This window comes from Haematobia irritans, chromosome 5, assembly GCF_050003625.1.
Source record: "Haematobia irritans isolate KBUSLIRL chromosome 5, ASM5000362v1, whole genome shotgun sequence".
NCBI classification, from domain to species: Eukaryota; Metazoa; Arthropoda; class Insecta; order Diptera; family Muscidae; genus Haematobia; species Haematobia irritans.
Window position 1 is genome coordinate 165,003,769 of NC_134401.1, and position 25,829 is coordinate 165,029,597.

The 25,829-nt window shown below is 28.3% G+C and overlaps 1 protein-coding gene across 4 annotated transcripts in view; it reads right to left on the bottom strand.

Annotated features, from left to right (window-relative positions):
- The window catches only part of Pkn (serine/threonine-protein kinase N), a 209,851-nt gene that overhangs the window by 131,307 nt on the left and 52,715 nt on the right, over positions 1-25,829 (bottom strand). Inside the window, exon 1 of one of the 4 annotated variants that reach the window (XM_075311990.1) lies at positions 966-1,206. The exons of the other annotated variants lie outside the window; for them this stretch is intronic. Within the exon in view, the coding sequence (XP_075168105.1) occupies positions 966-1,034 (69 nt within the window). The 5' untranslated portion in view covers positions 1,035-1,206. Of the gene's footprint in view, positions 1-965; positions 1,207-25,829 lie in introns of those variants that run through there. 4 annotated transcript variants of the gene reach the window in all.

The window sequence follows — 25,829 nt, forward strand, 5'->3', positions numbered from 1 at the left end:
GAAAACCTGTAATTAAGCCTGGCTGAATAAGATTTTCTTTGGGAAACCTGTAATTAAGCCTGGCTGAAAAAGGTTTTTATTGTGAAAACTTTAATTCAGCATAGCTGAATAAGGTTTTCTTTAGGAAATCTTTAATTCAGCATAGCTGAATAAGGTTTTCTTTAGGAAAACTTTAATTCAGCATAGCTGAATAAGGATTTCTTTAGGAAAACTTTACTTCAGTCTGGCTGAAAAAGGTTTTCTTTAGGAAACCTGTAATTCAGCCTGGCTGAATAAGGCTTTCTTTAGGAAACCTGTAATTCAGATTGACTGAATAAGGGTTTCTTTAGGAAACCTGTAATTAAGCCTGGCTGAATAAGGTTTTCTTTAGGAAATCTTTGGTGCAGCCTAGCTGAGAAAGATTTTTATTACGAAAACTTTAATTCAGCACAGCTGAATAAGGTTTTCTGTAGGAAAACTTTAATTCAGCAAGGCTGAATAAGGTTTTCTTTAGGAAAACTTTAATTCAGCCAGCCTGAATAAGGTTTTCTTTAGGAAAACTTAAACTCAGCATAGCTGAATAAGGTTTTCTTTTGGAAAACTTTATTTCAGCGTAGCTGAATAAGGTTTTCTTTAGGAAAACTTTAATTCAGTCTGGCTGAAAAAGGGTTTCTTTAGGAAAACTTGAATTCAGTCTGGCTGAAAAAGGTTTTCTTTAAATCTGCATAGCTGAATAAGGCTTTCTTTAGGAAAACTTTAATTTAGCCAGGCTGAATAAGGCTTTCTTTAGGGAAACTTTAATTCAGCACAGCTGAATAGGGTTTTCTTAAGCGAAACTTAAATTTTTTCATTCAATTATTTATATAGAAATTTATTATGACTAAATATTATGTTTGTTATTTATGTAAATAATTCGTATTTAAATTTTAGGCTATCATAAACTTTGATATGCATAGCAAAGAAAAATTAAGAAAAAAAATACATACATGAATATATCCTTTAATACGTGTCCGTAAATCTTTCAGGAATACCATATTTATTGCCAATGAAGTCATAGTGGTGGTATCGAAGATAGTAATAAGGCGATGTACAGCAGCCACATGGTTTTACGTAGATACACAATTTTTGTATAATTTATATAAATTTATGGTTTTATCTTACGAGGAGATATTCGTAAATATTTTGTCATTCTCCATATGTCATAAGGTATTTAAAGAATTTTTTTTGTGTACAAAATTCCTTTCTAAAAACAAAGACAAACCACAAATTCTTTTTTTATCTCAATTATATGTACGAAATTTTAGCAAAAAAAAACTAGAACGCAATTTCAATGGAATTGAGAAATTTAATTTAATTATCGCAGGGGGGGAGAGTGGGATTGTATTCTCCAAGGAGAGAATCCTCGCCGGAAAATTATTGACTACAAATATTCAAATTAACAAATGAGTTTTCTTTTTGGAAATTTTTAACATTGTTTGACACAAATTGGCATCTGAATACAAAAATGCTGAAGACCGTGGCAATGATGAGTAAGGTAGTAAACATTAACAAACCTGCAAAGAAAAATTTAAGAATAGAGTTAATTTAATTGTTTACAAAAAAATGTATATGGCTGCTAATAATTAGTTAATAAACTAAAAATGTAAAACACAATAAAAACTAATTAACAAAATGAAAGTCATATTTTATGAAGAGCAATAAGTAGCCCGCTCGTCTACATGTTACTCGGTCATACATGTGCCAACAAAACGCAAAAAAAACTAAAATGTCAGCGTTCAAGTCACAACTTTCTGGCCATCATAATTTTTATGATGATGTCGCAAATGTGTCATAAAATATTGCTTATAATTTATTTTACGCTTTTTGCAAAAACAAAAATATATGTGGAAAATTTAAAATATATTTTCACATAGTAAAACATCACGATTGTCACTGTGGACACCTCGGGAAAAACATAAATTAATTAGTGTGGTGAACAAATTGGGTCACAATACTGGGTGTCTAACGTTTTCCCATTGAGAAAATCAAACTTTACCTAGAGAAAACCTTATTCAGCCAGGCTGAATTAAATTTTAGCTAAAGAAACCCGTATTTAGCCATGCTGAATTAAAGTTTGCCTAAAGAAAACCTTATTCAGCCAGGCTGAATTAAAGTTTGCCTAAAGAAACCCCTATTCAGCAAGGCTGAATTAAAGTTTTCCTAAAGACAACCTTATTCAGCTAGGCTGAATTAAGGTTTTCCCAAAGAAAACCTAACGAAAACCTTATTCAGCCAGGCTGAATTCAAGTTTTCCTAAAGAAAACCTTATTCAGTCAGGCTGAATTAAAGTTTTCCTAAAGAAACCCTTATTCAGCCAGGCTGAATTATAGTTTTCCTACTGGAAACCTTATTTATCCAGGCTGAATTACAGGTTTCCTAAAGGAATCCTTATTCAGCCAGGCTGAATTAAAGTTTTCCTAAAGAAAACCCTTATTCAGCCAGGCTGAATTAAAGTTTTCCTAAAGAAGACCTTATTCAGCCAGGCTGAATTAAAGTTTTCCTAAAGAAAACCTTATTCAGCCAGGCTGAATTAAAGTTTTCCTAAAGAAGACCTTATTCAGCCAGGCTGAAGTAAAGTTTGCCTAAAGAAAACCTTATGCAGCCAGGTTGAATTACAGTTTTCCTAAATAAAACCGTATTCAGCCAGGCTGAATTAAAGTTTTCCTGTAGAAAACCTTATTCAGCTAGACTGAATTAAAGTTTTCCTAAAGAAAACCTTATTCAGCCAGCCTAAATTAAAGTTTTCCTAAAGAAAACCTTATTCAGCTAGACTGAATTAAAGTTTTCCTAAAGAATACCTTATTCAGCTAGACTGAATTAAAGTTTTCCTAAAGAAAACCTTATTCAGCCAAGCTGAATTAAAATTTTCCTAAAGGAAACCTTATTCAGCCAGGCTGAATGAAGGTTTTCAGCCAGGCTGAATTAAAGTTTTCCTATAGAAAACTATATTCAATCAGGCTGGATGGTTATATGTTCAGCCTATAGACATAGTCATACACATTCATCGTAAAAAATTAATAAAAAAAAAATACCATACCTGTCCATAAAAAGGTAGACATTGAAAGAAATGAAAAAGAAAATCAATTAAACTTTGCCTCACGAAGGCCAAACATACTATGAAGAACATCAAAAAGGCAATGAAACGTCATGACAGCCATAGGAAAAAGAAAGTGTTTGTGACTGCTGGCCAATTCGTTTCACATACCACCATAAAGGCGAGCGAGTTAAAAGAAAGCGGAAGTTTTATGAGGAAGATGTACAATATCCACGGTATTCCAAAAAGCAAGCTTGACTAAAAGAAAAGTCCCAAAACCAAACAAGAAACATCTTCCTATCGACCATAGACATTTGGCCATAGGAAAAAGTGCAACATCACCGGTAGTCGGTAAACTGGGAAAGTACGACGGACATCAAAAAATCGTGCAGCAAAAAAAATTGTAAACGTGTTTTAGCCCATTCAGCCGGTCTATCGCCTTTAATCTCCTAAAGATTCTCTGCACCTGTTCCCAACCAAGGAGGAAAAGCCCCCAGAGGTACATTTTGCAATTCACCAGCAACTAAAGCAAACCATAGCAGACTCTGTGAGCGAAATATAGTCGACAGTTATAACTAAATTCCCATCATAAATGTACTTGGCGTGTGAGATGGGTCTCATGAGACAATAAAATATTGTGCTGTGTCGCGGTTGTGTGGCTTGGTGGGGAACATACCAGATGTACAACTACGAACTAGAAAATCTTAGATGACAACAATGCCTTCTCGTCGTCTAATGATGAGGATGACTTTTGTCATTGTTTTTCCTTAAAACAATGCACAATGAGAGCTCTCATCCATAGGCCATTGAGATTTGAAATTAATGTTTCCCTCACCTGTCCGCACGCTCCCTCTCTCACACTATCTACATTCAAAAACAAATTCTTGTGTAGTCATTACCCATGTTTTTATTTCTGATATTGGGTAAAGAGCTGTTGTTAGCTCAATCTCATTCAATGAGAATAGGCCATTTATTCAATGCAGAAAAAGAGATAGTTACACTCGAAAACAAAAATGGAAAGCAAAAAAAAATCGTGACACAATTATATAGAGTAAATACAATTTTTTCAAACTTTTCTATAGAAATAAAACTTTGACAAAATTTTCTAAAGCAAAAAAAATTTTGACAATTTTTTTTTTCGAAATAAAAATTTGACAAAAATTTCTATGGGAACAAAATATTGATAAAACTTTCTATAGAAATAAAACTGAGAGAAAATTTTCGAAACAAGAACAAAATTGACAAAATTTTCTATACAAAAGAAAAGTTTTGACATAATTTTCTATATGTTAGAACGAAAAAAAAATCGACATAATTTGGGCAAAATTTTCTATAGAAATAAAATTTTGCTAAAATTTTTTATAGAAATAAAATTTTGCTAAAATTTTTATAGAAATAAAATTTTGACAAAATTTTCTATAGAAATAAAATTTTGACAAAATTTTCTATAGAAATAAAATTTTGCTAAAATTTTCTATAGAAATAAAATTTTGCTAAAATTTTCTATAGAAATAAAATTTTGCAAAAATTTTCTATAAAAATAAAATTTTGCCAAAATTTTCTATAGAAAAAAATTTTGTCAAAATTTTCAATAGAAACAAAATTTTGACAAAGTTTTCTATAGAAATAAAATTTTGCTAAAATTTTCTATAGAAATAAAATCTTGCTAAAATTTTCTATAGAAATAAAATTTTGCTAAAATTTTCTATAGAAACAAAACTGTGAGAAAATTTTCTAAAAAAAAAAAATTCTAAAATTTTGACAAATTTTTCTATAGAACGAAAAAAATTCGCATAATTTTGACAAAATTAGAATAGAATTAAAATGTTGCTAAATTTTTCTATAGAAATAAAATTTTGCCAAAATTTTTTATATACCCAGAAAAAAAAATTGGAAGTTGTTCCACAAACATTTCTTTTAAAGCCCATCCCAGAATCCCCCATCGAGTTTTTTCAACTTCTGATGCAGTCATTTTGGACAAGTCCACAAACATTTCTTCTAAAGCGCATCGTGGGATCCCCCAATGATTTTTTCCCACTTCCGATGCAGTCCTTTTGGACAAGTGAACAAACATTTCTTCTAAAGCGCATCTTGGAATCCCCCAATGATTTTTTTCTACTTCCGATGCAGTCCTTGTGGACAAGTATTAGAAAGAACGCAATCAGGTTATTTTAAGTGCAAATTTTGGACAATTAAATTTTACAAAAAAATAGAAAACTAATAAAAAAAACTTAAAAAAAAAATTGAAAATTAATAAAAGAGTAAAAAAAATCATCCCCGCTGGGATTTGAACCTATGCCGCTTGAGTTTTTCGCTTCCATGGAAGTTCTTTTGAGAACGTTTTGCAAATTACGAGAATTTTTAATTTTTTTTGTTGATTTTTAATGGAAAAAATATATTTATACGAAGATATATGCCGAAAATAAAAAATAAAAACAATTCATGACATAAAAAATAATTTTTAAGAAAAATATTTGATAAAAAAAAATTGCTGGTGAGATTTGAACCTGCGTTTCTTATTTTTTCGTTCATACTAATAAAGCACATCTCGAGAAGCAATTATAATGTTATTCCTTGGTTTCGTATTACGATTATATCACAAACATTTGAATTGACCTTTCGACGCTTTATGTTCAATGGCGTTTGTGGCTGAGTGTGCTAAGGCGTTCTGTTATGGTGCCAGCAAACCCAGGTTCAATCCCTGGGCGGAGCGAAAAAGTTTTTCAAATTGTAAAAATTAGATAATAGGAAAATAATTGTGTAATAAAACATATGGATGAAAAAAAAAGTGAAATTGGTTGAAAAAATTGTTTTTTTTCGCTTTTTAAATTTCTTCATTCAAATTAACTTGCAGGGCACAACTTCTAAAGCAATGCAAAGGATCAAAAAAGGGAGTACTTCCGTCCTATGACAAGCCCATGTAAAATTCATTGGAGATGATCCAAGTTTGCACTACTTCCGGATCACAGATTGGGGATCCAAACTACTTTTTTGGAAGCTCTTTTTTTGCTGGGTAATTTTGCCAAAAGTTTTTATATAATTTTGCCAAAAATTTTTATATAATTTTGCCAGAATTTTCTTTAGAAATAACATTTTGCCAAAATTTTCTATAGAAATAAAATTTTGACAAAATTTTCTATAGAAATAAAATTTTGATAAAATTTTCTATAGAAATAAAATTGTGAGAAAATTTTCTATAGAAATAAAATTGTGAGAAAATTTTCTATTTTCTATATAATTTTCTACAGAACGAAAAAAATTTGCATAATTTTAACAAAATTTTCTATAGAAATAAAATTTTGCCAAAATTTTCTATAGAAATAAAATGTTGCCAAAATTTTCTATAGAAATAAAATTTTGACAAAATTTTCTATAGAAATAAAATTTTGACAAAATTTTCTATAAAAATAAAATTTTGACAAAGTTTTCTATAGAAATAAAATTTTCCTAAATTTTCTATAGAAATAAAATTTTCCTAAATTGTTTACAGAAATGAAATTTTGTAAAAATTTTCTATAGAAAAAAAATTTTCTATAGAAATAAAATTTTGCCAAAAATTTTTATATAATTTTGCCAGAATTTTCTTTAGAAATAAAATTTTGCCAAAATTTTCTATAGAAATAAAATTTTGACAAAATTTTCTATAGAAATAAAATTTTGATAAAATTTTCTATAGAAATAAAATTGTGAGAAAAATTTCTATAGAAATAAAATTGTGAGAAAATTTTCTATTTTCTATATAATTTTCTACAGAACGAAAAAAATTTGCATAATTTTAACAAAATTTTCTATAGAAATAAAATTTTGCCAAAATTTTCTATAGAAATAAAATGTTGCCAAAATTTTCTATAGAAATAAAATTTTGACAAAATTTTCTATAGAAATAAAATTTTGACAAAATTTTCTATAAAAATAAAATTTTGACAAAGTTTTCTATAGAAATAAAATTTTCCTAAATTTTCTATAGAAATAAAATTTTCCTAAATTGTCTACAGAAATGAAATTTTGTAAAAATTTTCTATAGAAAAAAAATTTTCTATAGAAATAAAAATTTGCCAATATTTTCTATAGAAATAAAATTTTGCCAAAATTTTTTATATAATTTTGCCAAAAATTTTTATATAATTTTGCCAGAATTTTCTTTAGAAATAAAATTTTGCCAAAATTTTCTATAGAAATAAAATTTTGAAAAAGTTTTCTATAGAAATAATATTTTGACAAAATTTTCTATAGAAATAAAATTTTTACAAAATTTTCTATAGAAATAAAATTTTGCCAAAATTTTCTATAGAAATAAAATGTTGCCAAAATTTTCTATATAAATAAAATTTTGACAAAATTTTCTATAGAAATAAAATTTTTACAAAATTTTCTATAGAAATAAAATTTTTAAAAAATTTTCTATAGAAATAAAATTTTGACAAAATTTTCTATAGAAATAAAATTTTTAAAAAATTTTCTATAGAAATAAAATTTTGACAAAATTTTCTATAGAAAAAAATGTAGACAAAATTGTCTATAGAAATAAAATGTTGACAAAATTTTCTATAGAAATAAAATGTTGATAAAATTTTCTATAGAAATAAAATGTAGACAAAATTTTCTATAGAAATAATAGTTTGACAAATTTTTCTATAAAAATAACAAAATATTATTTTAAAAATTCTAAATTTTGACACCATATTCCATTATAGAAAAATATTAGGTGAAATTCTCCCTTTGCGCTATAGATATTACTCTCTGAGTGTATATTTACAATACTCAGAGGTGTATGTGTGATTATGCTCTCTAACATGCTAGCAACATTGTTGTAACATCTTGAGTAATTAATGATAACATTAAAGCTCTTTGTTATTGCTATGTTTGTTGCAATGTTTATCTGTTACCCATACAATTCTGTGAGAAAATCTATTGTTTTCTCTTGTCCCTTCTTCACCAATGAGCAACACAAAGAGATTCAATATTTAGTGCAATCATAAGGGGCTATTCTTTAGTACAATAACTAACACATATAGTCTTAATCTTATAGGTTATTATTTTGGATTATTGCAAACTTTTATCTTTAACTAGCGTTTCAAGCATAGCTTTTAATTACTTTTTATTGAAATATATGGCATTCAATCACCCAAAAGGGCTCTAAAACAATTGCCATTTTTGATGGCTTACCTTCCATTATAATCTATCAATGAAGCATTGATTTTTCCAATAATAATGGTTGAAGCTCACCTTTCCATACTTTTTCACCCTCTTTAAAACTCTAACAATAATGACCAATTTATGATTGTTGTGTCCAAATTTTGTCTAAACAACAATGAAAGTGTTACACTAAGTTAACACTTCTTTTTTTTTTCTTTCTCTTTCTCTTTCTAAAGCCCATTTGGTTTTTTTTTGACATGGTCAATTTTTTTGGGAGAAAAGATTTATTGAGTTATAAAAAAAAAAGTTTTTGTATTTTGGTATTTAATGTGAATGCCCAATAGGGTTTTCTTTTGTTACTGTTATTTAGAATGGACATACTGATGATTGTCCAATTAGAAAGTTTTTCTTATATCACAGAAAAAATAATTTTATACACAACAGCATAGAGGGAAGATAAATTAAACTGGGATGTAGGCATTTTCATTTAAAATTAATATATTTTGATAAGCGTTTGGTAAGACTTTCTATTAAATGGAAGCCCTGTTCAAGGATATGCCCTATAAGGAAATAGCCTCTCTATGGCCTTACGAAGAGCAAAGTTTTAAGTGTGAAGTGAAACTTATGCGTATATGTTTGAAGAGAGTTTTTTAAAGGCCTATTAAAAAACCTCCAATATTTTTCCTACGGCTAAACGTCATTTATTTTATTTAAAAAAATTATAAATTGTTTTCACAAATTTATTTTATTATCGACTGCAAAATTAATTGTTATTCCATAGGCATGAAGAATCAATTTCTCTTTCTTAAAAAAAAATAAACAAGGTAAAGAGTGCAAGTAATAAATGTATATGAAATTTTTGTTGACAGACTGTGTTTTTGAAAATTCTAAACACATTCTGACCGTAACCTAACCACTATGTTGTTGCCAACAACACGAGACGAGGCCATATGAGCAATATAAACCCCAAATCACCTGTCACTGTTTGGTGTGAACAGAAAAATACCAAATGGAAAAAAAAACAACAAACAAATGTCTACTAAACCTACTACCCATATTAATTTTCAACCAGAAATGTCTTTGATAGTCATGTTCTGATTTTTGCCCATACATTGGCACAGCTTTTGATGACTGATGAGAAAGCATGTTGCTGTAAAAGTGGGGGAAAATTTTAGTAGTCTTTGAACAAAACAAAAAAATGAATTGAAATGAAATTGTAACCCAAATACGTTCTGAAATGTTGTGTTGTTCACCTGAGCTGAATAATCAAAAACAAAAAAACGAAGCTCTTAAACGAAGCACAATTTGAAAAAAGAACCACTGCGGAGCCTTCATTGAAATGAAAACAAAAACACTCGACACTATGGAAATGCCAAAGAAAATAGCAACAAAATTCTCAAAACAAAGGGGGGTATATGGACTACATTCTTAGAGAACGGACATACACAGAGGGGACCGAAACTTAACTAAAAGGGGTCAACACATTCCCATAAACCCAACAAAATAAGGATGAACAAAAGTGCATGGATAGCACTTTCCATCAAATGCCTCTTAAGTTAATGTCATTGATATAGTAAATGCCTAATATTTAAATGGAAAAGTGTAATAAAGTCCAAAGATATTGTTCATAATTTTCTGAATAGATCAAAAAAAACGTGTCCGTCCGTATTACTAAATCGTTGGAATAATTTTGAACGAAATAAAATCAAAATTAATTTAATTAACTTAAACTTAATTAAACTAATTTTCTAGTGTAGCAATGCTAATGAAAACCTAAATCTTTATCATGTTTTATATTTCATGTTAAACAATTGTTATTGCGTATTTATGTTATTTCTAATGTTAACATATGTTAAATAGATCAAGAGAGCTATAAGACATATCAACTCAATTAATAGAGCTGTAGTTTGTCTGTCCACCTTAGATGACGCCTTTAAATAATTTTTATTTTGCCTTTAATTTATGTTCTTTCATGTATAAAAAACAGCAAATATCTAAAAGAATATCAAATTCTGCACAATCAGTACTTTTAAATGGAAATTGTTTGATTTGTTCTGTAATTCTCCTTCTCTTACGGTAAATGCAGTACATCGTAAGCACAATTGATTAAATGTATGGACACTGTAGACAAACAACATTACTGTTAATTTTAGTAGTTCATTGTGAATCTCAAGTTTACTCTCACAATGAGAGACATCCTTTCATATTTGCATGCCATATTCTCACTGAAATTCGCTGGGATTCTAAACTTGTATTGACTAACATAATAATCAACATAACAAGTAGGTTATTGATATTTTTCACCTTATCCAACAGTAAATTGAGTAAATCGCAAGCGCAATTGATTTAATGAATATACACTGTTGACAAACAACATTACTGTTAATTTGTGATAAATCTATACCTTTCAGGTGTATGTTAACCTTTAACCGGTGAGGTGAAATTTTTTTGCGTAATTTGCGACGTGTGGTAAATTTTACCCCCTCTTTTACATTAATATTTTTTCTGTAAAAAAATGGTTTTTTTGTATCATTATTATATTTGTTGATTAGTAAACATTGTATTTAACGAAAATAAAACAATATTTCGAAATATTATATGTTCTTTCAATGATTAACATATACTTTATTTCACACGTCTTTTTTAAAATATATGTAAACGAGTGTTCGAGGCGGTAAATTTTACCACCACGTACCCAGTTAAAGGTTAATATCATATATCTTAAATGCCATTATCATTTCTCCCTCTCTCTCTCTCTTTCAATTTAAAACATTGGTTATCTCAAACTTATTGAGAGATTCTGAGAGATATCTCATATTATTTACATGCCATATTCTATTTGCAATATTCGCTGATATTGTAAACTTTTATTGACTAACATTATGATCAAGATAACATTGATTGTTTTGGATATTGATATTTTTTAAGTTATAGATATAGGCAGGTCTTGTAATAAATCTTACGTAAATTACATAAATGTTAAAAAAAATCAGAGTTAAAAACATTGAGCAAGAAAGTTCTAATTGAATCAAGTAAAATTAACAGTACTGTTGTTGGTCTACACTCACGGTTACCACAGTTGATAGAATTCTACCAAAAATGGTAGATTTTTTTACTGTTTGGTATATTGATAGAATTTTTGATGTTTTCGTAGATTTTGCAACATAGTCCACTCCGCCTCAGAGGTGCTTCATATATTTTCTATAGATATAAAATTTTGACAAAATTTTCTATAGAAATAAAATTTTGAGAAAATTATCTATAGAAATAAATTTTTGAGAAAATTGTCTATCGAAATAAAATTTTGACAACATTTTCTATAGAAAAAAATTTTGACAAAATTATCTATAGAAATAAAAATTTGACAAAATTTTCTATAGAAATAAAGTTTTGACAAAATTTTCTATAGAGAAATAAAAATTTGACAAAATTTTCTATAGAAATAAAGTTTTGACAAAATTTTCTATAGAAATAAAATTTTGACAACATTTTCTACAAAAATAAAATTTTGACAAAATTTTCTACAGAAATTAAATTTTGACAAAATTTTCTATAGAAATAAAATTTTGACAAATTTTTCTCTAGGAATAAAATTTTGACAAAATTTTCTATAGAAATAAAATTTTGCCTACATTGTCTATAGAAATAAAATGTTGACAAAATTTTCTAGAGAAACAAAATTTTGACAAAATTTTCTAGAGAAATAAAATTTTGACAAAATTTTCTATAGGAATAACATTTTGACAAAATTTTCTATGGAAATAATACTTTAACATAATTTTCTATAGAAATAAAATTTTCATAAAATTTTCTATGGATATAAAATTATGACAAAATTTTCTATAGAAATAAAAATTTGACAAAATTATCTATAGAAATAAAAATTTGACAAAATTATCTATAGAAATATAATTTTGAGGAAATTATCTATAGAAATAAAATTTTGACAAAATTTTCTATAGAAATATTTTTTTTTTTTTTATTTCAGCTTAAAACCATACATTGACTAAACTACAAGTGTATCTTAACCAACCGAGGAAAAGAATGTTTGTCAAATTTATTTGGGCAAAGCCCTATAGACTGCAAGATGGTTGGATGGACGCACGTTTCGGAATTACCACATTCCTCATCAGTATCCTCTACTTGCAGGAAAATGCAAGATGCTGATTGCGAAATTGCGTCCGTCCAACCATCTTGCAAAAAAAAACAACAATGCTTAAAGAACAAAACCAACAATAACAAAACAAAACAAAACGAATGAAATAAAATTTTGACAAATTTTTCTCTAGGAATAAAATTTTGACAAAATTTTCTATAGACATAAAATTTTGCAAACATTTTCTATAGAAATAAAATTTTGCAAACATTTTCTATAGAAAAAATTTGACAAAATTATCTATAGAAATAAAATTTTGAGAAAATTATCTATAGAAATAAAATTTTGACAAAATTTTCTATAGAAATAAAATTTTGACAAATTTTTCTCTAGGAATAAAATTTTCCATAGAAATAAAACTGTGCCAACATTTTCTATAGAAATAAAAAATTGACAAAATTTTCTACAAAAATAAAATGTTGACAAAATTTTCTATAGAAATAAAATTTTGACAAAATTTTCTATAGAAATAAAATTTTGACAACATTTTCTATAGAAATAAAATTTTAACAAAAGTTTCTATAGAAATAAAGTTTTCATAAAATGTTCTATAGAAATAAAATTTTGACTAAATTTTCTATGGAAATAAAATTTTGACAAAATTTTCTATAGAAATAAAATTTTGACCAAATTTTCTATAGAATTAAAATTTTCACAAAATTTCCTATAGAAATAAAATTTTCATAAAATTTTCTATAGAAATAAAGTTTTCATAAAATTTTCTATAGAAATAAAATTATGACAAAACTTTTTATATAACAAATTTTGTCAACATTTTCTATAGAAAACAAGTTTTGACAAAATTTTTATAGAAATACAATATTGCCAACATTTTCTATAGAAATTAAATTTTGACAAAATTTTCTATAGAAATAAATAGAATTAAAATGTTATTGTTGTTTATTGAAATAAAATGATCACAAAAATTTCTGTAGAAAAAAAATTATGAAATTTCCTATAAAAAAATTATTGAAATGAATTTTTTTTGTACAAATTTTGACAACATTTTCTATAGATATAAAATTTTTACACAATTTTCTACAGAAATAAAATTTTGACAAAAATTTTTATAGAAATAAAATATTGCCAACATTTTCTCTGGGAATAAAATTTTGACGAAATTTTCTATAGAAATAAAATCTTGACAAAATTTTGTCTACGAATACAATTTTGACAAAATTCCCTATAGAAATAAAATTGAATTAATTTGTTTTTCCATTCAAAGCGAAATAGTTCAACCCTAAATTTATAAATTAATTTTACTGTAAATATACTCAAAAGCAATCAAATTTATTATATTAATTTATATGGGAATATAAAGAGACAATTATTTTTATAAAATAGTTCAATAAAAAATTTCAAAAATTTAGCACCTCATTCATTGGATAGATAACGACCAATTGATAGAGTAAAATTTCGCCTCTTATTGAATGTACCCAGCGCTACTATTGAGTATTGACTCTGCATGGTCATAAAGATTTTAGATTTGTTTAGATTTTCAATTTGGATTGGGAAGACATGTGGCCATTAGTTATTTTTATTACTTTTCAATTTTTTTTTCCATTACGTTTCCGATTATACGTCAATGGCTGAACGCGAGCTGGATAGCCTTTTTTCCCCCATTTAATCTAACATTCATAAGACATGCGTATTTTTTATGCTATGGATTAAATTGATTTTCCTCTGCATTTATTTTGTTATGGAATTTGATTTGTTTTTAATTTCTTCATGTTTGATTTGGTGTCAAACTGTGAATAAAAAAACACACACAAGAATCAAATCTTACCATGAAAGAAAGTTTGCTACATAAGTACGTGCCATACATATATCAAACTGAATATAAGATCATTGCGTATATTAATTAAATTTTTATGAATCACACAGATGAGTCAATATTTAGGTGATTAAATTGGGTCATTGACTGATAAGGAAAGTAACAAAATCATTATTTACAATAATTAATAATTAAGTTTGTTTTCCATTTAATTTGTGTTCTTTAACTATTTGAGAATTTAACATATATTAGGTTAAAAATAAATCCATAAGTTTGTCAATAGATGAAATTATTTATCTATCTATCATGCGCTTGAAACAACTTTTAGGGTCCTGATGCAGTAGCAACCATTCACAATTGTCGAAAATGTCCATACAAAATAAATGTCTTTGACACATAATTTATTTTCTTCAATTATTTAATAAGATAATCTTTTACAATTTATATATATGTAGGAAAAAAATTTGCCGCAGATAATACAATTTTATAGTAGTTTTAATTTATTATTTTTATTTTATTTTATTCAATATACTGCTCTTATTTCCCCCACGGCAGTATTTAATATAGCTTAGTGCTACTATTTATTTTCACCATTTTTTCGACATTCACTCTAAGATTTTTTGGTTATGAATGAAATTGATGACCAACCAACTTAACTGAAAAAAAAAAATTCCTCCATCCCACTATAAATGGTTAGTGTTAATGAAGTGGATAAGTGAGTGAATTTTGCATATATGGAATGTGATCGCGCAATTACTAAATTATCCATATATTAACAATGTATGGGGAAACCCCATGATTTCAAATAAAACAAATGATTTTGGATATTTTGTCTAGTTTATGGATTGTTTTACTTTGGCTAAACTATTTCTCATGCTCCAATACCTTTTGAGTAATTGTTATATTCATCTACATATATATAATTACACAAATTTACTAAGAGGAAATCTTCGAAGAAGAAAAAAAAAAAACACACACATATATATATATAGAAAAATATATACATAATTATGGATTGTTAAAAAAATGTGAATGGTCAGTCCATAAAAAAAGGGTTTTAAAGATAATTACTCTAAAATAAATAAACTATTTTTTAATGGAGGAGGTGACAGGGATCTAGTGAAAAAATAGTTCATAAATAAAAAACAAAAATGATTAAATAAAAAAAAAAAGATTTATAGGAAAAATGTTTGGCAAATTCGATAGCATCTTTTTGTCAATTTTAATAAATTAATTAAATAATTTCATCGTTCTATTTTTTTAAATAAATTTAGCTCCTTCTCTGCTACAAATTTCGTTTGATCTGAATATATTTAGTCCTCAATACTTGGCAACACTGTTGGTGATATGTTCTGGGTAGAACACCAGTACAACGATGATTCTGGATAGCTCATACAATTGTTGCATTCAATACTAAAAGAAAATAACCCTGTTATCATATTAAACATCTCAATAAATGTTATTTTGTATTTATGTTATTCTCATTTATGCTATTTTTACCTATGTTAAGGTGATCCAAATAAATGTTACTATCATTGCTCTCGATATCCCTGAATACAATGATAAGTTTGTGCACCTCAATTCTTCTCTCACATTGAGAGACATATTTGCATGTTATTCTCACGACAATAAACAGCGATAGTGCTGAAGACTGGTGCACAGAAAAAAGACGGTTATTAAATTAATGCTAAAATGAACTTTATGCAAACGTGTTTTTTTGTTTAAGTTAATTTTTATATAATTTTCTTTTTTAAATTTCCAAATAAACGTTGGTATAAATTTCAATGACCGTATGAATTCAAGTTCAATCAAAACTAAATAAAGCAGAAGAAATTTGATCGGGACTTCTCAAAAATAACAGGTTGGCTGATAAGTCCCCGGTCTAACAAAGAACACATTTTTTTTTTGTCAAAATTCGTTTTTATTATTCAATATAGTTCCCTTCAAGAGCGATACAACGATTATAACGACCTTCCAATTTTTTTTTATACCATTTTGGTAGAACTCCTTCGGTTTTGCTTCAAAATAGGCCTCAGTTTCGACGATCAACTCTTCATTGCAGCCAAATTTTTTCCCTGCGAGCATCCTTTAGAGGTCTGAGAACAAGAAAAAATCGCTGGGGGCCAGATCTGGAGAATTCGGTGGGTGGGGAAGCAATTCGAAGCCCAATTCATGAATTTTTGCCATCGTTCTCAATGACTTGTGGCAAGGTGCGTTGTCTTGGTTGAACAAGACTTTTTTCTTCTTCATATGGGACCGTTTAGCCGCGATTTCGACCTTCAAACGCTCCAATAACGCCATATAATAGTCACTGTTGATGGTTTTTCCCTTCTCAATATAATCGATAAAAATTATTCCATGCGCATCCAAAACAAAACAGAGGCCATTACTTTGCCAGCGGACTTTTTAGTCTTCCACGCTTCGGAGACGGTTCACTGGTCGCTATCCACTCAGCCGACTGTCGATTGGACTCCGGAGTGTAGTGATGGAGCCATGTTTCATCCATTGTAACACATATCGACGGAAAAACTCGGGTGTATTACGAGTTAACAGCTGCAAACACCGCTCAGAATCATCAACACGTTGTTGTTTTTGGTCAAATGTGAGCTCCCGCGGCACCCACTTTGCACAGAGCTTCCGCATATCCAAATATTGATGAATGATATGACCAACACGTTCCTTTGATATCTTTAAGGCCTCTGCTATCTCGATCAACTTCATTTTACGGTCATTCAAAATCATTTTGTGGATTTTTTTGATGTTTTCGTCGGTAACCGCCTATTTCGGGCGTCCACTGCGTTCACCGTCCTCCGTGCTCATTTCACCATGCTTGAATTTTGCATACCAATCAATTATTGTTGATTTCCCTGGGACAGATTTCGGAAAATCATTATCAAGCCAAGTTTTTGCTTCCACCGTATTTTTCCCCTTCAGAAAACAGTATTTTATCAAAACAGAAATTCCTTTTTTTCACCATAACAAAAGTTGCTTCACAAAAGTCGCTCTATCTCACAAACTAATTGACTTACAGACATCAAATTTTGACACGAATCATTTGAAGTTTGGTACTATATAAAAATAATATTCATTTAATACTAGCGACGCCATCTATGTGTCAGACGGGGGACTTATCAGCCAACCTGTTAGTAAGGTTGAACTACATCGGGGTTAAAGTGGTAATAATTTTTTTTAATTTATGTCTTTTAGTTTTGTGAGAAAGAAGAATTTCGTAAATGATATATATTAATCCAAATATTTCAGTTAAGCTCCTTATTTTAACAATGCAATATGGAAATCTCAAAAAATGGTATGCAATATAGTTTAATTATCGTCCGGGGTAGTTTATTTTTCCTATATAATGGGAAAATTTAATGTCCTAATGTATTTTTTAAATACAACTCACGAAATCTCATAGATGAAAAATGAACTAAAAGTAAAGAAAAAATCATTTTAACCATATTGTAATTCATTCTGACTATTTTTGGGAAACGTACGAAAATGTTCATGTGTATTGAACTTATAAGTCTGTTTAGTTCATAAAATGTTTGCGACATACTTAAAAAATTAAAATTTCATTGGGATGTGGAAAATTTCCAAAAAAATCTAATAAAATTTATCTGCAAACAAATAATTTTTTTCCAATAAAAATATCCTCAATTTAGCGTTTGTTTAACTAGTGCCCAAGCCCGCCTTTAGGCAGTCTTCATTTAATAAGGAAGCTTTTAGTAAAACCCACCTTAAGACAACAAAAGTGGGTAAAATAAAAAGAAAACTTAGTTAAAACTATGCAAGAGGCTTTGCAGCATATACTGAATTTTACCGTATAAATTTTTCTTGTTTAGTTTTCTTGCTTTCGTGTCGTTAACATTGAAAATTTAATCAGCTGGCAAAAAAAAATGGGGCTTAGAGGGTTAACCATTTCTGTTCCTCAATAGTTGGCAACACTGCTAATGACATGTTATGGGTAGAACACCCGCACAACGCGCTAATTTTGGATAGCTCATACAAATGTCGCATCCAGTACGAAATAACCCTGTAATTATGTTAAGCTTCTCATGAAACGTTATTTTGTATTTATGTTATTTCTCATGTTTACCTATGTTAAGGTGTTCCAAATAAATGTTAATATCATTGTTCTCGATATCTCTAAATACAATGATAACTTTACATATCTCAATTTTTCTTGAGAGACATTTTTTATTGAGACACATATTTCCATGTTATTCTCACCACAATAACGGTTCGCTTTGTTTATTATGTGTAACATGGTTATGGTCATAGACCTTATAATACATAGATGAGCCAAGGGTGTCAAACTATGTTTGACAGTTCCGCAAATTAAGAATAAACGAGAAAAATAAGAGCACAATCTCTTTCGTTTTCCTTTTTGTAGTTTGCCAATTTTACATAAAACTAGAACGTTTATGATACAACAGAGGATTTATAAATAAATTAATATATTAAAAGTTCATATTTGAACAAAAAATTGTGACCAACCCCGCGAAATTAAATTTTGAGCAGCATTGCTCTTTACGAGCAGCAGAAAAGCAAATGTGCGAAAATTAATGTTTGGGACTGACTCTTTAAGAAAAAATCAAAACGAAATGTCAGAAAATTAATTTTTGGAACTGACACATTTTTTAAAGAGAATAGTGGATCATCTATGTATTATAAGGTCTATGGTTATGGTACTCATCATAACATTGTTTGTTATTTTTTTGATTTTGATATGTTGTACCAACAACACATATCAAATATGCATATTTTGTGATAAATTTAATGTAAACCATATTTTATATTAAGATGTCAGCGAATAGCCTGCTGTAAAATCAACTTTGTAAAATTAATTTCTGTCTTGCTTCCTTCAGTGTAAAGTTTGTTAATTTTGGTCAAGTAAAAATCTTTGTATTAGAGAAACCCTAGTACCCATCTGTAATTTAAAGACATGGACGCTTTGGCCTTTTTTACAACTATATTTATGAAGACCTGGTGTCTGTAAGTCATTTTGTAAGATTTGGTTTCATATAAGGATGAAATTACATTAACCCCCTAATGCCCAAAAAGGGCTAAAATAAAAACAAAACTTTATTAAAACTCTACAAGAGACTTTGCAACATATACTGGATTTAAGCGTATATTTTTTTCTTGTTTCATTTTCTTGCTTTTCTATCATAAACCTTAGAATTTTTTTTCAGCTCCCAAATGTTAAATTAAATTATCGTCTGTATTCTGTAGACTGGTGCTACGTTGTGTTTTACTTAGTATCGGAAATAAAATTTAAAACAGTTATAAATTAGAGGCGATTAAACTTCATTCATACTAAGGTAATTTGTCACTTTACAAACTATATTAAAATAAATTAAATTAACCATGGACGGGCATCCTTCGTCAAAATGATTTTCGATTTTAAATGCATTTTAGTCGATTGGGAAATGATAAATTTAGGTTATACTAATTCAACCATTTCATGAATTTTTGTTTTATACAAATTAAAAACAAATTGAAGAAATACCAAGTGTATACGGCCGTAATTTCGGCCAGGCCGAACCTTATGTACCCTCCACCATTGATTGCGTAGAAACTTCTACGAAAGACTGTCATCCACAATCGAATTACTTGGGTTGTGGTATCTTAAAACTTCTTAATATCGTTTTCTAAATTGTGAGTTATTCCATAGGTGAAAAAGGTATGTATAACATAGGTAAGTCTACAAATAATTACGAATCGGCATGGACTTTTGCACGGTACGTAGAGAGCCAGAATTGAAATATGGGGGCCGCTTATATCGTGGCTATATAGAATTATGAACCTGATATGGACCAATTTTTGTGTGATTGGGGATCGATTTATCTGAGGCCTATATATCTATAGACCGATATGTACCTAGTTAGGCATGGTTGTTAACGGCCATATACTAGCACAATGTACCAAATTTCAACTGACTCGGATGAAGTTTGCTCCTCCAAGAGGCTCCAAAACCAAATCTCGGGATCGGTTTATATGGGGGCTATATATGATTATGGACTGATATGGACCACTTTTGGCATGGTTGTTAAATATCATATACTACCACCACGTACCAAATTTCAACCAGATCGGATGAATTCTGCTTCTCCAAAAGGCACCAGAGGTCAAATCTGGGGATCGGTTTATATGGGGGCTATATATAATTATGGACTGATATGAACCAATTCCTGCATGGTTGTTGGATACCATATACTAACATCACGTACCAAATTTCAACCGAATCGGATGAATTTTGCTCTTCCAAGAGGCTCCGGAGATCAAATCTGGGGATCGGTTTATATGGGGCCTATATATAATTATTGACCTATTTCGACCAATTTATGCATGAGTGTTTGAGGCCATATATTAACACCACGTACCAAATTCAACTGAATCAGATGAATTTTGGTCTTCCAAGAGGCTCCGGAGGTCAAATCTGGTGATCGGTTTGTATGGGGGCTATATATAATTATGGACCGATGTGGACCAATTTTTGCATGGTCATTTGAGACCATATACTAACACCATGTACCAAATTTCACCCGGATCGGATGAAATTTGCTTCTCTTAGAGGCTCGGCAAGCCAAATCGGGGGATCGGTTTATATGGGGGCTATATATAATTATGGACCAATGTGGACCAATTTTTGCATGGTTGTTAGAGACCATATACCAACACCATGTACCAAATTTCAACCGAATCGGATGAAATTTGCTTCTCTTAGAGGCTCCGCAAGCCAAATGGGGGGATCGGTTTATATGGGGGGCTATATGTAATTATGGACCGATGTGGACCAAGTTTTGCATGATTGTTAGAGACCATATACTAACACCATGTACCAAATTTCAGCCGGATCGGAAGAAATTTGCTTCTCTTGGAGCAATCGCAAACCAAATTTGGGGGTCCGTTTATATAGGGGCTATACGTAAAAGTGGACCGATATGGCCCATTTGCAATACCATCCGACCTACATCAATAACAACTAATTGTGACAAGTTTCAAGTCGATAGCTTGTTTCGTTCGGAAGTTAGCATGATTTCAACAGACGGACGGACGGACGGACATGCTCAGACCGACTCAGAATTTCACCACGACCCAGAATATATATACTTTATGGGGTCTTAGAGCAATATTTCGATGTGTTACAAACGGAATGACAAAGTTAATATACCCCATCCTATGGTGGAGGGTATAATAAGAAAAACACTCAATTTTTGTTCTCATTTTTGCTTACGATGTAAATAATAGCATCTTGAAATAAGCCGTAGTCAAAATGACGAAGGATGACGTTAGTGTACAAAAAATAAAGATGACTTTCCAGGGTTAATTAAATTAAATTAAAAATTTTTCAGAGTATATTAAAAAAATCACTTCTTAAATATTACAAGTATAGCTCAAGAAAAAAATGTTAACTTACATTTGCCATGCAAATCCTTAAGGTGTGCCAAATTAATAAAATTTATTCACCACATTTTTATTGCCCAAGAAAAAAAAACTATATTTTCGAAGATATTTTATTACAGACGATGATAAATCTCCAGGATACTTTAAAAGTAATTTTACAGGAAATATTTATGAACACGTTTTTGTAATAAAAAAAATATGATTTACATAAAATGAAGGAATAAAAAACCAGCTCCCTCTTTCTTCTCTTCAATGGAAGGAACCGTGGTTGAAAGTGTTGCACAAATGATAATAAGGACCGACCGAAAGACTTGGAGTTGAATGGTTTATGTTTGATTACTTTGGTTTGGTTTCGATTTGAGTTGGTTTGTCTTGGGTTGGGATGGATGGATTGACGTAATGATTAAAATGCGAAGGCGCGAAACTTGAACGCATGTGTGTGGGAGTAGTTTTGGATTAACAACACCAGATTATATTAATAATCTGCCTGGAGAAATAGCTTAATAGTAGTTACTTATGGAGGGCAAACAATTGACACAGACACAGTAAATTATGTGGACTTCCTTTTCTTTACTGTTTCACTTTTTTTCTTTCATGCCACAAAGAGATCTTTTATAGTAATTAATTTTACTTTTTTTGTTATTGTTGATTGCTTGTTTGGTTATAGATGACAAATATTCCCTGAGGATGGGTATTAATTTTTAACGATGTTTCTTTTTTTTCTCAATGACTTTAATTGTATACGGTAGACAAAAGTCATAACTTTCACAATAAACTCCAATGGCATCAGTAAATGGGGGGCCACCGTTACCCGATTATAATTTTTCACTTTTCTTCATTTGTTATTTTCTCGTTATATATTTCTGCTTTTTTGTAAGCCTTAATAAATAGCATTTTGAAAATAAACAAAAAAATTTGTTATTGGCCATAAAAAGAAGCCACAAATTGCACTGAGTAAACTTTTAAAAGGCTCATATATAAAAAAAAAAACAAAAGAAAACAAAGTTTGGGGGGCAAAAACCAACAACAAAACGTATCTCGATACAATAGCATACGAACGACCGGCTTCAAGTAAAGTTTGTATACAACTGAAACTCAGCTCTATGTTTTTGGCCAGCAGCAGCAGCAGCAACAACCAAAGAAAAGCCAACACACACACTCACCTACATGCATGAGAAAGTACATGAGAGCATAGTAGTAGAGAGCGAGAATTACAAAAAGAGAGAATTGGAATCCAATTGGAATTTAGTAGAATAACTCAACTATAGAAAGAAATCCATGAACCCCCTATTGGAAATGGGCTCCAAAGCACACACACTACATTTGAAGCTAAACAAAGAGAGGCTTAAATACTCTACGGCTTTGGAGTTTGGTGTTTTATTGCACAAAACGTAGTTGCCACACAGATAATACAAAAAAATGTGGTCACCTTAATTCGGTTGCAAACATTACCAAAAATGTCGTGGATAGTTTCTGGTGAATTTTTGGAAATTAAAAAATGGGGTCTGAGAAAATCTACATAGAAAAAAGTTGCCGAAATTATTAGATTTTAATTGAAATTTCCATAGAAAATTTTATAATTTTTTTTTTTCTATAGAAAATTTTGTCAAAATTTTATTTCTGTGAAAACTTCTGTCAAAATTTTATTTATATAAAAAATTTTTGAAATTTTTAAAAAATGGGGTTTGAGACATCCACACAGAAAATAGATTATCAGATTTTAATTGAAAATTCCATAGAAATTTTTATAAAAATTTTATTTCTATAGAAAATTTTGACAAAATTTTATTTCTGTGAAAACTTCTGCCGATATTTTATGTATATAGAACATGTTGTCAAAATTTTATTTCTATAGAAAATTTTATCAAAATGTTTTATTTATATAGAAAATTTTGTCAAAATTTTTTTTCTGTGGAAATTTTATTTCTATAAAAAATGTTATCAAAATTTAATTTCTATAGAAAATGTTGTCACAATTTTTCATTTCTATAGAAAATTTTGTCAAAATGTTTTATTTATATAGAAAATTTTGTCAAAATGTTTTATTTATATAAAAAATTTTGTTAAAATTTTATTTCTGTGGAAATTTTATTTCTATAAAAAATTTTATCAAAATTTAATTTCTATAGACAATGTTGTCAAAATTGTTTATTTCTATATCAAATTTTTTTATTTCTATAGAAAATTTTGTCAAAATTTTATTTCTGTGAAAACTTCTGTCAAAATTTTATTTATATAGAATATATTGTCAAATTTGTATTTCAATAGAAAATTTTGTCAAAATTTTTTATTTGTATAGAAAATTTTGTCAAATTTTTTATTTATATAGAAAATTTTGTCAACATTTTTTATTTCTATAGAAAATTTTTTATTTCTATAGAACATTTTGTCAAAATTTTATTTCTGTGGAAACTTTTGTCAAAATTTTATTTCTGTGGAAACTTTTGTCAAAATTTTATTTCTATACAAAATGTTGTCAAATTTTTATTTCTATAGAATATTTTGTCAAAATTTTATTTCTGTGAAAACTTCTGTCAAAATTTCATTTATATAGAATATGTTGTAAAAATTTTATTTCAATAGAAAATTTTGTCAAAATTTTATTTCTGTGAAAACTTCTGTCAAAATTTTATTTATATAGAATATGTTGTCAAAATTTTATTTCTATGGAAACTTTTGTCAAAATTTTATTTCTATAGAAAATTTTGTCAAAATTTTATTTCTATAGAAAATTTTGTCAAAATTTTATTTCTGTGGAAACTTTTGTCAAAATTTTATTTTTATAGAAAATTTTGTCAAAATTTTATTTCTGTGAAAACTTCTGTCAAAATTTTATTTATATAGAATACGTTGTCAAAATTTTATTTCAATAGAAAATTTTGTCAAAATTTTATTTCTATAAAAAATTTTGTCAAAATTTTTTATTTCTATAGAACATTTTGTCAAAATTTTATTTCTGTGGAAACTTTTGTCAAAATTTTATTTCTCTAGAAAATTTTGTCAAAATTTTATTCTTATAGAAAATTTTGGCAAAATTTTATTTCAATAGAAAATTTTGTCAAAATTTTATTTCTATAAAAAATTTTTGTCAAAATTTGTATTTTAATAGAAAATTTTGTCAAAAGTTTTTATTTCTATAGAACATTTGGTCAATATTTTATTTCTGTGGAAACTTTTGTCAAAATTTTATTTCTGTGGAAACTTTTGTCAAAATTGTATGCCTATAAAAAATGTCAAAATGTTTTATTTCTGTGAAAACTTCTGTCAAAATTTTATTTATATAGAATATGTTGTCAAATTTGTATTTCAATAGAAAATTTTGTCAAATTTTTTTATTTGTATAGAAAATTTTGTCAAATTTTTTTATTTATATAGAAAATTTTGTCAAAATTTGTTATTTCTATAGAAAATTGTTTATTTCTATAGAACATTTTGTCAAAATTTTATTTCTGTGGAAACTTTGTCAAAATTTTATTTCTATAGAAAATTATGCCAAAATTTTATTTCTATAGATATTTTGTAAAAAATTTTTATTTCTATAGAAAATGTTGTCAAAAATTTTTATTACTATAGAAAATGTTGTCAAAATTTTATTTCTATAGAAAATTTTGTCAAAATTTTATTTCTATAGAAAATTGTATCACAATTTTTTTTCTATAGGACATTTTGTCAAACTTTTATTTCTATAGAAAAGTTTATCAAAATTTTATTTCTATAGAAAATTTTGTCAATATTTTATTTCTATAGAAAATTTTGTCAAAAATTTATTTGTGTCGAAACTTTTGTAAAAATGTTATTTCTATAGAAATTTTTTTTTTATGGACAACTTTCGAATTCCAACTGCCCGTAATCGTTTACTGGAACTGTAGACTTTTACTAGAATGCACTACACAATAGCATAGATGGATTTCTTTATATCTTGGGAGTTTTTACTCTAAAACTCCGCATTGGCAACCCTTATCTGTAACTCCACTTGATATAGAGAGCCATTAGCTCACTCAGTATTTGAATAAGTCAATAGTATCTCATAGAGAGGGAGAGAGAGAGTATAGTGGGGAAGCTTTAGATTATTTTATCAGCTGTTTTTTTTTTCAAATATCTAGGAATAACTCCATCACTGTGTGAGTATTAGTGAATGATGACTATCTCTTCTATTTGTTGTTTTGATGTCGTATGGTTTTCAATGTTTAATGGTGTATATTCTTGCTGGTTACTAGGTCTTGACAGTTGAAGATGTTTTTAAGAAAAACAAAAAAGACATCCAGAACAAAAAAATGATAATGAGAGTCGAGAGACAAAAG